At 61.6% G+C, this 14,740-nt stretch overlaps 1 protein-coding gene across 6 annotated transcripts; it reads right to left on the reverse strand.

The window, feature by feature from the left end:
• Positions 1-224: 224 nt before the first annotated feature.
• LOC127613041 (echinoderm microtubule-associated protein-like 6) lies at positions 225-13,935 on the reverse strand. 6 transcript variants are annotated; one of them, XM_052083919.1, is made up of 43 exons: positions 13,733-13,935; positions 12,680-12,938; positions 12,282-12,441; positions 12,113-12,211; positions 11,970-12,038; positions 11,431-11,616; positions 11,237-11,372; positions 10,963-11,164; positions 10,630-10,767; positions 10,306-10,562; positions 9,840-10,049; positions 9,601-9,768; positions 9,255-9,361; positions 9,057-9,157; positions 8,134-8,320; positions 7,955-8,060; positions 7,785-7,878; positions 7,616-7,716; positions 7,338-7,540; positions 6,814-6,925; positions 6,609-6,736; positions 6,406-6,547; positions 6,177-6,329; positions 5,974-6,105; positions 5,814-5,902; positions 5,585-5,752; positions 5,315-5,516; positions 4,906-5,032; positions 4,750-4,828; positions 4,546-4,675; positions 4,366-4,464; positions 4,201-4,221; positions 3,904-4,077; positions 3,638-3,846; positions 3,319-3,476; positions 3,135-3,249; positions 2,862-3,050; positions 2,619-2,791; positions 2,170-2,332; positions 1,992-2,095; positions 1,488-1,641; positions 1,312-1,412; positions 225-1,108 (listed from the first exon to the last, which is right to left on the reverse strand). In XM_052083919.1, exons 2-43 carry the CDS (start codon positions 12,874-12,876, stop codon positions 1,084-1,086), a joined length of 5,868 nt encoding a protein of 1,955 aa, XP_051939879.1. In that variant the 5' UTR covers positions 12,877-12,938; positions 13,733-13,935; the 3' UTR covers positions 225-1,083. The 6 variants fall into 6 exon arrangements, with proteins under 6 accessions (XP_051939879.1, XP_051939878.1, XP_051939880.1 ...); XM_052083918.1 differs by having other exon boundaries at positions 3,638-4,077; positions 9,255-9,358; XM_052083920.1 differs by lacking the exon at positions 4,201-4,221.
• Between the last annotated feature and the right edge of the window lie 805 nt (positions 13,936-14,740).

Raw genomic sequence — 14,740 nt, forward strand, 5'->3', positions numbered from 1 at the left:
CAGCAAATCACCCTTTTGAACGCGTTTTCGTCCTCTCGGTTTGGGTTTGAAGTGACACTTTCTTCTCCCGGTTATTCTTTTCCAAGTGCGGCCGTTGCCAAATCAAAATTGTCGACGCCGTCCGATAGAACGACGACTGGAAAGCGTTCCGGCGACATTGACGCACAATGAAGTCGATCGCCAGCTTGAGAAATGACGAGACTTCAAGCGAGTTGATGTCAAAATCAAAAACCTTTTTGACCGTCATTGTCAACAGATTTGAAGGGCGGCAACAATTGCAATGAGAAAGACCTCAAAACATCAACGACACTTTTGAAAACGGCTTCGTGAACAGGAGATTTCCAGAACAGATATCGCAAACGTCCACGTGAAAACTCGGCAGTCTTTCCGGGGACGGACAACCGGTCCAAAGTTTGGAAACGCCCTCGTTGCGGCCCCCGTCGCTTTCTGAACGGTGAGTCTTGATTTACGTTTTGTCACGTGAAAGTCGTTTCAAATCACATCTTAGGACATAATACGCTCGTGGGCGTGCTCAAAGCGTTTGGAAAATTGCAGCCAGCAATCGGTTCACTCCTCCGACAGTTTTCAAGTGAGCACCGAATGAAAAACAAATACCAAGACGAAATTTCACACACGCACGCTCCACTTTGTGCTGGACGAGGTCGCCAAATTCCACATCGTGAAGGCGCAACGGCGAGCGATGTCGCGCGTTGCCTCGCCAATGAAAGCAACTTTGCCGAACCGGGCGTGCGTCGACCACACCCGATAAATCAAGAACACTAGCCATGAGTGACCTTGGCTAAACGTGCGTAGCGCACTGGCTAGTTTGCGACCCCTCCCTAAAAAAAAAAAACTTTCCCAATGTACAAAGATATGACTGTGCCGTTGTCCGTTCAATGTCGAGGCTCTCGTCGCTCGGATCTCCCTCCATCAAGTGTCCAAGCTCCAAAACTAAAAGAAACTTCATGGGGGGGGTTGGCAACAGTTGACAAAAGGGACAGGCGGCGTGCTTCTCCGTTTGTGGCGCCGCTCGCTGCCGCTGCGAGTGCAAAGGCCCGTCCTGGCGCGGGCCGCCGCCGCCGGCTACTGACATTTCCACACAAACAAACTGCAAAGGAGAAAACACGCCGGCGTCAAAGCGTCGGGGGGGGCCGACGCTTTTCGGGGAGCAACGTCAAAAGTGACTCGCTTTCGAGAGGCGGCGCGATGGAAGCCGTCGGGTCAATTTGGAGGTTTTCCCGCCAGCTTGAAAAAGCCCACAGAAAACGAGCCACTTTTGGACGGGGCGGGCGGGGCGGGCGGCGGGGTCACCTGCGGTCGCTGCCGCCGGCGCTGATGACGAACTTGTCGTCGCAAGCGAAGCGGGCGTTGGTCACGTGAGCCGAGTGTCCCGAGTAGCGCTTGTGTTTGGCCTGCAAAAGACGAGCGAGGCGCTTTAGCCCCGGGCGGCGCCGCGTTGGCCCGGCCGGCGGCGCGGCGGTCCCTACGAATTTCTCCGAGCACGGGAAGTCGAAGAGCTTGATGAGGCCCAAGTCGTCGCCGGTCACCAAGTTGAGGCCGGCGCGGGACACGCAGGCGCAGTTGACGTCGGCCTTGTCGGCGTTGCGGGGCCAGATGCCCAGGACCTCGTCGCCCAGGATGCTGCGCCAGCAAACGTTTGCCACAAAAGTCAAAAGGGGAGGGACGAGCAGTTACGTTCATCCCGACCCGGTGGAGGGAAGACAAAGCGATTTTTTTGGCGCCGTTTGCCGACGACTCGGTTACGACAAGGGGACGTCGGTCCGAAGAACCGCCCGGCGCCGGCTTGCCTGACGACACGCCGCATTCTGACACTTCTTTTGCTTCCTGATCGAAGAGATTGCGTTCCATTTGACAAAAAATGCCTTTTTTCGGGCCGTCGAGCGGGAAACGCGCCGAGGGCGGGCCAGGAATCCGAATGGCCCCCTCCACCACCCAACCCCCGGCGAGCGCGGCGGAGTGTCCGCCCTCACCTGGTCCACGTGGCCCAAGTGATCCTCTCCACCAGGGCCGCTTCGGTGACCATCTTGCCCGAAGGAACCTCGTGCACCTGCCGGGCGTAGGTGCTGGTGGACACCTGCGGGTGGGGAAGCCATTGCGCTCAGCCCAACGGCGCGAGAGAGAGAGCGAGAGAGACGGCGGGCCCCCGACCTGGATGTGCTTGCCGTCGGCCGAGAAGTCCATCTGCATGACGTGGCCCGGGATGTCCTTGCAGTAGCCGATGCGGTTGAGGGAGGAGCCCAGGGAAAGGTCGTAGAAGTCCACGGCGCTCTCCGCGCACCCCACCGCCAGGAAACGGTTGTCTGGGCTGAAACTAGCAAAGGCGCTCAGAATTCAGCCATCCATCCATCCATTCATTTTTTTAGCCATTTTCGGGCTGGGGTGGGGCGGCGGGGTATTAGCGATAGCTTAGGGGCGGGGGGGATGAAGCCCGGACGTATTGCCCCTCCCCGGCCGCTTCTACCGGCCGGATCCCGAGGCGTTCCCGGGCCGGGCGGGAGACACGGTCGCGTTCCGGGTCCTCCGAGACGTCGCCCGGGAGGCGTCCCGATCGGATGCCCGAGTCACTTGGGCAGGCGAGGCTCGCGGCTCGGTCGTACCGTACGTCCTGGATGGCGACGCTGCGGTCTCGCTTCTTGCCCCAGACGCTGAGCGAGTTGACCAGCAGGACGATGAACTCCCCGTTCTCCATGCCGATGGAAACCATCTCGCCGTTGGGGCTGTACGACGTGCACTTGGCGGGATGGCCCAGGGTCACCTTGTTCAGGAGTTTCTAGGAGACCAGGAACAGAGTCGGCTTCGGCGCCGCGGACGCTCGGATAAAGGGGGTCGGAGCGTCAGACCTTATCGGCCAGGTCCCAGATGCGGACGGTTCCGTCATCGCCGGCCGAGATGAAGACGTCTTTGAAAGGGTGCGCGTCCAGTCCCCAAATGCCCCCCCGGGTGTGGCCGTTGATCATGGTGTTGGAGGCGGCGTTCTTCTCGCCCACTTCGATGATCTCGCCATCTTTGGTTCCCACCAGGATCTTGCCCTGGACCGGCCGGCGTTAGCCCGCGCTTCGGCGCCGGCGGCCGGACGGGGACGGCGACCCCCCCCCCCCCCCCCCAACCCCTACCTTCCCCCTGCAGACGGATCGGACGTTCTCCACCGCTTGACCGGTCTCCAGCTGAAAGGCTCGGCATCGCTTCATCTCCTGGTCCCAAAGTTTGACGGCGCCGCCCTCCTTGGTCCTGTCGGCCGCGAAAGACGCTCAGGCGAGGAGACAGCGAGCGGCGGGGGGTATGGGGGGGTGTACTCACGGACGCTCTTTTCCACCCGTGACGATGAGCCCGTCCCGCAGCGTGGTGTACATGGCGAAGACTGGCCCGCTGTGCGCCTTGGCCACCACCCGCACCAGGAAGTGCTCCCTCCACACGTACACGTCTCCGTTGATGGCGCCGGTGAAGGTCAGGTTGTTCTAGTGTGCGCACAGAGACGTCGGTCGCTGAGGCGGCCGGCAAAATCGGGAGGCCGAGCAAAAACGCTTGGCGATGGCCTTAACCCGCCACCGGAGGGCAGTCATGCGATACTTTGCTCCCAAATGAGGAAACGGAGACGAGAGGGGGACCGGACACTTACGGCTCCGAAGGCCACGGCCAGCATGGTCTGCACGCGGCCGTCCTCCACGGCGCCCAGCGCGCCTTTCTTGTACAAGAGCGAGCCGCCCGCCAAAGTCCAGAACCTGACGTGTTTGACGCCCACCGACACGAACTGGCTGTCCGAGTCGGGCCGGAACTCCACTGCGAAGATCCGCTCCGGGTGGCCCCCTTTGCTGGCGATCCTGGCGCCTGCCGTCAAAAAGCGTGTGCGTGCGACAGTGGTTGACGGTTCGCGGCGGACCTCACCTTCCTGCCACCTCCACACGCTGACGACGTGTTCAGGCTCCACCCCGACGGACAGCAGCAGCTTCCCCGTGGCGCTGAAGTGGACGTAGCCCACGCCTTTGGCGTGGGAGCAGCGCAGGATGGACAGGGTCTGCTTGCTCACGGCGTCCCACACGCGGACCGACGGCGCCGACCCTGCGGCCGCAGAGCGCCGACGTGAGGACGCCGCCGCCACCGCCGCGCCGGATTTGTTCCGCAAAGCCGCCGACGGAGCGCCGGCCGCGAGGCAAAACGGAAGCTGGGGCGGGCGGGGCTTACCCGGGAGCTCCGTGGTGTCTCCTGACGGAGGGGCGGCCGATAAGGACGCCGACAAAAAAAAAAAAAAAAGAAAAGCAGCAGATGGTGCAAAAGCAGCCCCGGTGCATGCGGCGGCGGCGGCCGTTCGACACGGAGGAGCGGGGCCGGCGAGCGCGCCCGACTCACCGATCTGCCCGCTGGCGATGACGTTTTGGTATTTGGGGTGCTGGTTGACGGTCAGGCACAGGATGTCGTCCGTGTGCTCCAGATAAAAACTCTGAGTTCCTGTCGGCACAGGAGACGGGGATTGGCCCCCGCGCGGCGGCTCCCCTCCCGGCCGCCACGTTCCCGGCGCCGACTACAAACCCGAGGACAGGTTTTGCACGATGGCCGCGGCCGCCGCGTGGAAGACGATGTCGGCGCCGTCGTTGAGGTAGTGAAGGTTGTTGCGGCAGTCCGAGCCCCGGTACCCGAACACGTGATCCAGCCGAAGGTCCTGGAAAGGCAACGGCACAACCGCCGTCACGCCGGGGGCGGGGCCCAAAAGGGCCGGCGCTCGACCGGACTCGCCTCCACCGCCTTCTTCTTCCCGGACGCGCTGTTCCGCAGCAGCTTGTCGGGCAGCGGAGCGGCCCGACTCACCGGAGGTCTGAAAAGGCGACGGCCGGCCGGATGACGGCGCCGAGACTCGGGATCCGAAAAGTGCCGAGCTGGCGACGCCGCTACCTTTCTTCCGGCGCCAGTTCCTTGTGCTGCAGGTGAGGTTTGGTTCCCGTCATCTTCCGGATGCTGGGAGAGTAGACCTTGGTCACGTAGTCCGCCGCCCTCTCCCGAGCCACGTCGCTGTCGTAGCCTGATGACACGGCGATAGAAAGATGCTCTTTTGCAAAGTCCAGGACGCCCCCTTTTCCCCCGCGGGACGACGCCGAAGAAGCGGCGCTTTGCTCCGGTGCCAAAGACGGACCCTTGCGGGACACCTTGCGACTCCAGTTTATTCCCATTGATATCCAAACGCTTGCCAACGAGGTGAAGACGGGATTTTTCTCAGCCGAACGCCGAGAAGATCGACTGGCGGCCGCGGAGTCGTTTCCGCGCTGCCCAAAACCGCCGCGCTTTTTCGCACGCGCGCTACTACCTCCGTCTTCCTCGGCGTCGTCGTCGGACTCCTCGCTGTCGAGCGCTTTGTTCTCCCTCTGACCCGGAGGCTCCCTGAGCCAAATCATGAGCGCGGCGTCGGCCCCGCCCACCGACAGCAACAGCGCGTCGTCGTTGGACCAGCGGACGTTGGTCACATTGGCGCTGTGGCCCACGTACTTTTTGAACTTGGAGAAGTGACCCTGGGGTAGGAAGAGACACCGGATCAGAGGGTTGGGTGGAGAAAGGAGGGGGGGCGCCCCCGCCTCACCCTGCACGGGAAGCCAAAGAGCTTGAGGAAGCCAAAGTCATCGCCGCTGGCCAGCAGTTTGCCGTCTTTGCTGAGCGACGTCGCGTTGACCGAGCCCAAGGCGGGCCAGATTCCCTCGCAGCCGGGACCCAGGACGCAAGTCCAGCTGGCCCACTCCAGCTTGTCCGCCTGCAACGGGACCAGGCGGGCTCAGGCGGGCGTTCGCCGGCCCCTCGGCGGTTTCTCTGACCTCGGCCGCGTCCACGTTCTGCTTGCGCCCTCGGGGAGCCTCGAAGAAAAGCCGCTCTCCGTTTCCCGCGTTGACCCGCAGAAGTTTCCCTGCAAGCGGTCCAAAGCTGAAGAAGGGCCCCCGCCGCCCCCCACCCCCGCGCCCAGGATTGGAGGCTGACCTCTGGAGTCCCAGTCCAGGTGGGTGACGCCGCCAACGGCTCCCTTGCAGATGCCGACTCGCTTGCTAGTCGGCACGTCGTAGATGTCCACGAAGGAATCGTGCGAGGCCACGGCCAGGTACTTGCCGGCGTCTGCGAGGCGCCGGCGGAAACAAAAGGCTTTGGATTTCCCCGGCCCCGCCCGCCCGCCCGCCCCCGCCTACCTTGGGAGAAGCGGATGTCGGAGATGAGCTCCCTGCGGTGGTGGAAGGTCACCATGTCCTCCAGCGTGTCGGCGTTGACCACCAGGAAGCTGCCGTCGTTCAGACCCACCGCCAGAGCTTTGCCGTCGGGGGAGAAGGCGCAGCTGCGCCCGCCTTCGCAAAGCGCCAGAGCGGTCGGACGCGGGGGTTGGGGGGGGGGGGACAAACGGAGGCCAAACGGAGGACAAACCTTTCTTCAGCTTGCGCACGGCCACCATTCGGCGATTGGCCGACAGCTCCCACATGCGGAGGGTTTTGTCGTCGCCGACAGTGGCGCAGACGGGAAGCAGCGGATGGGCGGCCAAACCCCAGACCTCGCCCTCGGCGTGACCCTGAAGGCGACCACGCGTCAGCGGTGCCGCCCCCGCTCTGCGGCCTTCCGTTCAGTCTGACCTGGACCAGCAGCGTCATGGGACCGCTCTTGTCCACCTCCAGAATTTCTCCGTTCTTGGTGCCGACCAGAATGCGCCCATGCGCTAGCGCGATGGCTCGGACCGACGGATTGTCTTCCAGCAGCAGCCCTAAAGAGGCACAACGACGAACGGGGGTCGGCGCTCGGGCGGCGGAAAAACCCCGGCAGGGGGCGGGCGCGTCCCACCTTTGGACGCGGGGGACAGAAGCGCCCTCTTGATGGCGTAGGTCTTCAGGCACCTTTCAAAGGCGTCGTCCCACAGTTCCACCACGCCGTCCTTGCCGCCCGTCACGAAACCCTGCACGGTCCGGGCGACAGTTTGGGAACCCGTACGCGACACGGTACGCGGGAAGCCCTCTCGGAGCGTTCGCTTCACGCCCGCCGGTGGACCGCGTTCTCGATACCCGTCTGACTTTTCCCGACGGGTCGGCGTAGCGGCGGGGTGGCTAAAGCTAGCCGGCGGGCTTTCGCCGCCACCCACCGTTTCCAAATAAGGAGACCCGGTCCCTTAAAACGCTCCCTTAAACTTTTCTTTGCCGGCCGACCCCGCGACGGCTAAAGCGGCAGGTGCGGCCGTCGGACCGGCGCCCCCCGATTTCGTCTTCATCGCGGAGACAATCCGCTACGAAGGTACCCGGACGCCCGGCGGCGTCAACACCCCGAGAGGCCTTCCCTTCGGTCGGCGACAACAAACGGCATCCGCTCCGGACCTTGTCCAGAGAGCACATGGCGAACACGGGCCCGTCGTGGGCCTTGACGGTCTTCACCAGCGCGGTTTCTCGCCAAACGTAAACGTCGCCGTTGGTGGCCCCCGAGTAGAGCGAGTCCTCGGCGCGGCCGTAGCACGCCGACATCATGGTCTCCCGCTTGCCCAGGTTCCCGAAGATCCCCCGTTTGAACGTCAGGCCGCCGCCTGGCGGGGAAGGAAAACAAAGCGTCCGGGCGGATCCAAAGACGCAACGCCGCCGACAGCAGTGATGTTTCCCACCTGTGTGTTGCCAGAACTTGATGTGTTTCATCCCCACAGTGACCAGCTTGTCCATCCTGAAGGGATTACTCTTCACCACAAACACTTTGTCCTTCTGACCGCTGCAAGAGAAGCAGGGCGAGTCGAGGGCGAGCCCGGGTCACTCTTAGTCGGGTGGGCGGGCGTCTACCTGCTCTTGGCCAGTCGCTCGCCCTTCTTCCAGTCCCAGATGACCACCGAGTGCGAGTCGTCCATTCCCACCGACAGCAAACCCTTGCCGTCAGCTACGAGCGCAAAATGCGGAAATCAAGCCCAAGGGCCGCCGAGCCGCCGGGAGAAGGCCAACGGACGGCGGATTACCGGTGAAGTCCAGCGCGCACACGCCGGCGCCGTGGTGGCCTCGAAGCAGCGACAGACATTTCAGAGTGGAGACGTCCCACACGTGGATGGCCGGGTCTCGGCCCACCTGCCGCGGGAGGGGGGGGGCGGCCCGTTAGAAACCCCCGAGGCGAGGCGCGGCCGTCGGAACGGCGGAGTACCTGCGCGCTGGCGGCAAAGTCTTTGAGTGGATGCGCGGCGAGGCTGAGGATGTCGTCGTCGTGGCCCTGGTAGAACCTCTGCGTGTGCTGCAGCCGGTTGTAGACCACCGCCACGGCGGCCACGTGGTACACCACCTCGCCCGTCCGACTGTAGAACAGGTTGTTTCGGCAGTCGAAGCCCCGGTACCTGCGGGAAATCAAACGTTGACGACTTTCAACGAAAACGAGCCGACGGCCTCAAACTCCAGCCTCAGACCGGATGGCCATTTCAAATGGGACCGGCAAATCCATCCGGCTTCTTCCGTCCAGCCCGCCCTTTCTCCGGCGGACACTTTGAGAGACGTCAATTCCCGCCCCGGCGGCATCCCGACCGGACGGCTGTCAGGCGCTTGACTTCGGAGCGGGCCGATCCTTCGCCGAGCGCCTCCGGTCGCTCCGAAACGCCGCCGCTCGCCTGCGGACCGACTCTGGCATCCCTTCCCCGGCTCGTTCTTTTCAAGATCCTCTTGTTTTGTTTTCAAATCTTGAAAGGGCCTCGCTCCACCTTACCCCTCAGGGGGTGGGTTCCCCTCCGCCCCTCCAGAGCTGCCCAGCGCCTCTGCAGCGGACCGGACGTTATTGGAGGTACCGAGAACTAAAAGGAGGCTCAGAGGGGACGGAGCCTTTTGCGTTGCCGGTCCCTCCCCCAACTGAACGACCGGCAACCCCCCCCTCCCACCTCGCTGACCATCTTTAACTCATTCAGTAGCAGCCAATTCTGGACCAAGTCTGAAAAGACGTTTAAATCCGTCTTTGGGAGTCAATGAGCTCAATCCCGTCCCAAAACTCTTTTGGCTTCTTTGGCTTTTGACTCTGACTTGAGTTCCCCCCCCCCCCCGACCCCCCCCCAGCGTGGGCATGAAGAGCAACTTGTGAATTTTTACCCGTGAACAAATTGCAGACGAAGACCCTCCTCGGGAGCTTTCTGCCTCTTGAGTGACCCGATCAGCTTCCTGCGCAGCTGCGGCAGGTCGTCCTTGTAAACCTGCGAGCGCAAAGGTCAAACGCTCAAATGTCCAAAGAAGATGACCCCCGCCCAAAAAAAACAGTCGCGTTAGAACGCGGCTGTGTCTTGGGGTCACCTGGCGCTCGTAGTTGTGCTGGGATTCCCGCTCGATGTCCGAGTCGATCTCGGGGACGTCGGATACGTCCGAGTCCGAGTCGCCGCTGTCGGAGTCCGCGTAGCCTTCTAAGATCACGTCAAGTTTTACACACGGATCTTCTCACCCATGAAGAAAACTTTGCGAGCGCCGCTAGCGAGCGTTGAACGCCGCTCGACCGACGGTTCTCGTATCTCGGACAATCGTTTGCTAGCAAGAGCGCGGCGGCGACGGGTCGAAGTGCACGTGAGTGCGGCGCAACATGTCTGCCGAGCGCCGATTTTGCGCTCCGACTGCGGGTGGGTCGACTCCGGTCGGGCGACCTTACCTTGGAGGAGGGGTTCCAGGACGCCGTTCATGATGCCTTCGGGCAAGAAGTGCCACTGGAAGACGGCGTGGTCGGCCCCGCCGGTGCTGACCAACCACTGCAGGTCACTGGACCAGCGCACGGTGGTGACGTGGGCGGAATGGCCGATGTACTTCTTGAACTTGGCGCCTGCGGGACGGAAGAAAGCGCTCTGAGGCCGGCCGGCCGTTCGGCCCGGCGGGCGGGCGGGGGGGACGGACCTTTCTTGAGGCACGGGAAGCGGAAGAGTTTGACGAGGCCCAGGTCGTCGCCGGCGGCCAGCACGGCGCCACCGAAGTTGGCGTCCACCGAGTTGACGTCGGTCACGTCGGAGTACTTGGGCCAGATGCCGTTGACTTCCGGGCCCAGCACGCCGGTCCACGTCATCCAGTGGGCTCCCTTGGCCTCCTCCTTGGACGCCGGCTTACCCGCTGTCGAGGAGGTCAAAGGTCTCCGTCGCTCGCCGACTCTTTGCTTTGGAACGCCGGGGCGGGACCTCAAGTCGCGCGACGTGACTCCGGCTAGACCGAGCGTCCGAACGCAACTTTGGGCTAAAACCGGGGAGAAGAATCTGCGAAGCTCGGACGAGGCCCGTACGACGTGCCTCGACAAAGGCCCGAGGCGATCGGTCGCGGGGGACGACGCGCTTAAGGTTTCCGACGACTCGGCGCCGGTCGCGGGCTTTACCTGGCATCCGGTAAAAGAGGCGTTGTCCCGCGCCGTCGTTGGTTTGCAGGAAGCGCGAGTCGACCGACCAGTCCAGGTGGGTAATGAAGGAGGCGGAGCGGGCGCACTCGCCCACTTTCTTAAAGCGTTGCGCCACGGCGTAGACGTCCACCGCGCCGTCGTTGGAGCCCACGGCCAGGAAGGAGCCGTCCGGGGAGAACTTGAGCTCGTGGATCACCTCCTTGCGGTCCTTGATGTGCACCACTTCCGTCATGTCCCTGAGCGGCCGAGTCGTCGTCAGCCACGCCGAGCCCGCCGGCCGCGCGCGAGCGTGCGGAGAATCACCTGACTCGCAGGACGGTGAAGGAGCCGTCCTTCATGCCGAGAGCCAGCTGAGATCCGTCGTCGTTGAAGGAAACGCTGCGCACCGCTTCCTCCATGTTACAGCGGGCCAGCAGGGTGTGGTCGGGAAGGCTCCACAGCCTGGAGGCGAGCGGTGAGTCCGTTGACCCCCAAAAAAAGAAAAGAACCGAGAAAACGGACTCGCAATTGGCAACTGAAGCCGGACGGCGGCCATCTTGCGTTGCCACCGCGGCTGAAAAGGCTCACGGGTTGCGTTTCGGAAGCCGGGTTTTCCCGTACGGCACGCGGGTGCCCGAGTGCGGTCCTCGCGCTCACCTAACAGAGCGGTCATCGCTGCCGGTGACGGCGACGGGTTGCTTGGGATGGAGGTCGAGCGCCCACAGCTCGCCCTCGCTGTGGCCCTGCATCAGCAGCAGCGGTTTGTCCCTGTCGCGAACCATGACCTCCCAGATCTCGCCGTCCTGCGTCCCGGCCAGAACGCGGTCGGCCTTCCAGCAGACGCTGCGGATGGACAGACCTGAAAGGGCGGGCGGGCGGGCGTGAGGGCCGGGCGCGCGGCGGTAGCGGCGATGGCGGCGGACGCTCCCACCTTTGTAGCCCTGCTCGGCTTCCCGCAGGTCGATCTTGGTGATGGGCTTGAAGTCGACGTCCCAAAGGCGCACGCAACCGTCGCGTCCGCCGGTGGCGAAGCCCTCCTCGCTGGCGTGCATGCTAAAGATCCCTGCCTGAAAGGTGCCGTCAGTGCGGCCTTCGCCGTCGCCGCCCGCCCGCCGCCGTACTTACCGCGTGCGCCGCCTGCACGGTCCTGACCAGCGTCACCCCCCTCCACACGTACACGTCTCCGTTGAGCGCTCCCGAGTAGGTGGTCTGCTCCTTGGCGGTGGCCACGCACAAAATGGTTTGGAGGTCGCCCGTCTTGCCGAAGATTCCCCGTTTGGGGGTCAGGGCGTTTCCGCACAGGGTCCAGAACTAAAAGTCAATGCCGATGGTCAATTTGGCACTTTCTTTCTTCCGATGCTGACGACATGAAGTGTCAAATCGGCGCGCGTGCATACTTGTGCGTACAAATAACAGTATCAAATTTGCTACAGTGAAAACCCCCCCGTTGTGAAAAATGTCTTGATTTCGTCGCAGAGGAGTTTCACTGCATCGGCAAGCCCCACGAGTAACCGCTGCCTCCAAGTGAGTTGGATACGGACTCGACGATGATGGCCCGGTGTTTTGTTTTGGCTTTTTGACAGCATTTTTTTTTCCCGGGGCTTCGATCGGTTTTACTTGGCATGCCGCGCCAGAAGGCCGCTTTGGGAGTGACTCGACTTCACCTTGATGTGTTTGACGCCGCAGCTGACCAGTCGCGCCGAAAGCTGCGGGTCCCAAGCCACGTCGAAGATCTGCGGAGGGGGGTCAACACAGCCGTGAGGCGGGCCCTCCGGACCGAGGGCGGGCAAGGAGGCGAGTCTCGTACTCTGTCCGAGTGTCCGGTGGCCGAGGCCAGGACGCGTCCTCTCCTCCAGTCCCACACGCACACGACGTTCTTGGCGTCCAAACCGACGGACGCCAGTCGCTACGGCGATAGGGCGGGCGATCAGACGGGACGAAGCCCGAGCCGGGCGCGGCGGCGGGCGGGGCCTCACCTGTCCGTCGGCGTCGAAAGCCAAACAGGCCACGCCGTGGGTGTGCGCGTCGCGCAGGATGGAGACGGTCTGCATGCCGTACGTGTCCCACACGCACACGTAGGGATCTTTGCCCACCTGACCCGTCGCCACCTGCACTTTGTCGGGATGCAGCGCCAGACTGCGCAACAACACCGCGAGCCCGAGGCCCAAACGCCAAAGACACTTCAGATCAAAGCCGAGAAATAACGGGAAGAATTTCCATCCGCTTATTTGGAACGACGGACCGAACCATCGATTGCTGCGGCCTTCGTTTTTCATTGGCCCCGCCCCCCCACATCGACCGTAAGCAGACGTCGTTTCTCAACGTACGCGCGTCTCCGAAAAAGGTGGAAAGAAAGCAAAGCGCGGCGGCTGACCTGATGATGTCATCGTTGTGTCCCAGGTAGAACTTTTGGGCGTGGTCGCGGGCGTTGTAGACCACGCCCACCCCGGCCACAAAGTAGACCAGTTCCTTGCCTGCCGTGTAGAAGAGGTTGTTGCGGCACTGGTGGCCGCGGTAGCCGTGAATCCACTCCAGCCTCAGCTGGCAGCGCGGCGCCGTCTTGTCCGCCATCAGGCCCGCCACCGTTCACGGGCGTCTTGTGGCCGTCTCACCGCCGTGACTTCCTGTCAAGACTTTGGGGGGGATGAGGGGGTGGGTGATTGACTAAATTGTGCTGATGCCTGAATCGATTCAAGTCGAGGCGACCCTTCGCGCGTGGCGCTACCTTCCGTTAGACCCCGCCCCCCAACCCCACCCCTTCAAATGATGTTTTAGCATGAAGCTAATGGGACGATGCACTTCGGTTGAGGAATCGACCATCCAACGCGTCAACGGCTATTTGGATGAAGGACGAATCGCTGCCGGGCATTGTTGATCTTCAAATTGTGCCCATTTGGGATTTTTCAGCATTTCTCCGACTTCTGCAGTCCTCTCCGGGAAAACGATTTTGCAATAGACGGGAATGCAAAAATTCATTTGGAATTTTCAACAAAGGGAAGAATTGATTTTGTACAATATCGGAGAGCTGAGCTCCATGTGCAGCAATGAATCGATTCAACCGATGGCTGCCGTTCTCTCTCAAAGTAGTGATGGGAACCCCCCCCCCCCCCCCCCACACCTTTCAAAATGAGACTTTTGGAAGCACCTGCTTTTGGGAAGAAAAATAAATGATGGACGTTTTTTTGCAGGGACTACACCAGAGGCTGAATACTGTCAATTGATGTTGTTCCATCGTCTGCCCTGTCAGTTCGCTTCGACCTTTCTCGGAATAGTGGGATGGAAATTACGTTTTAAAAAAAATACAATTCATATCTCTCGCTCTCTCTGTCCGTATCGTATTTTCGCCAAGCGCGAGTGGGTCGGCACCGAGGCTGGACTATTCTTGCTCGCGAACGCCATGATTGCGAGCGGATGATAATCCTCGCACCTGCTGCCCCGCGGCTTCCAACGTCATCGGCATTTTCACGTTCCGCCGCCGCGCTCGAAGCTCGACCGGCATCGGCGTCCGCCCGCCCGCCCGCCGTCTCCGTCGTTCCGCAGCGAGTCGGAACCGCAGGTGAGAACCGCAAGAATTGAAGGAGGCGAGCGAGGACGATCCGGATTGGACGCCAATCGCCAGACGGCCGGCCTCTGGGAAAGGGAAAGATTAGCACCTCCGAATCCGGACAAGGCCCGTCAAAATAAAACCAACGGTGGCAAATTCTATACCATTGCTGTCAGCGGGAAAGGAAAAGTAAACAAAACAAAACGAGGTGCGCGTTGTAGTCCCTAGAGGAACATCGGAGTCCACGCGACGTCGCTTTCAACTCGTTGAGGTGTCTGGGCGCCCCGCTTTTATGTTGAAGCGCGGACGTCGCGTCTTCGTCCTCTTTTCCGCCTCGGGAGGGCGGATGCCGCAAAGAGGCGCGGTGCACGCCGGGAGATGGAGTCCTTTTTATTTCAAGAGCGCTTTGAGTTTGATCGGCAGGAGATCAAGCAGACGTTTTATTACGCCCCCCCTCCCGCATTATGCCAACCGTTCGGTTGAGCGATTTGTTTTTTCATGCAGAGCCCAATGTCAAATGTCGATTCTTGAACACACCCACACATTTTTAGATATATGATCAAAGATATCTTTTTCTATACGGCGCAGATTGCATTTTGTCGCGCCGCAAGCGATGGATCCGTGCACACATTTAACTTATTCACTCCCAAAGACGTTTTGAAACGTCTTTTCAGACTTGGTCTAGAATTGGCTGCTACTGGATGAGTTAAGAGAAGATCCTTTATTGTCCCGCTTTGGGGAAATTGACAGTTGATGGCAGCAAGAAGAAGGAAATCGAGGAGCTCGTTCACTGCCAAAGACGTTTTGGAACGTCTTTTCAGACTTGCTCCAGAATTGGCCGGTACCGAATGAGTTAGCAGTGTCGTTATTTGTTGATTTTTTTCAAGGGGG

This window comes from Hippocampus zosterae, chromosome 13 (genome assembly GCF_025434085.1).
Source record: "Hippocampus zosterae strain Florida chromosome 13, ASM2543408v3, whole genome shotgun sequence".
NCBI lineage: Eukaryota > Metazoa > Chordata > Actinopteri > Syngnathiformes > Syngnathidae > Hippocampus > Hippocampus zosterae.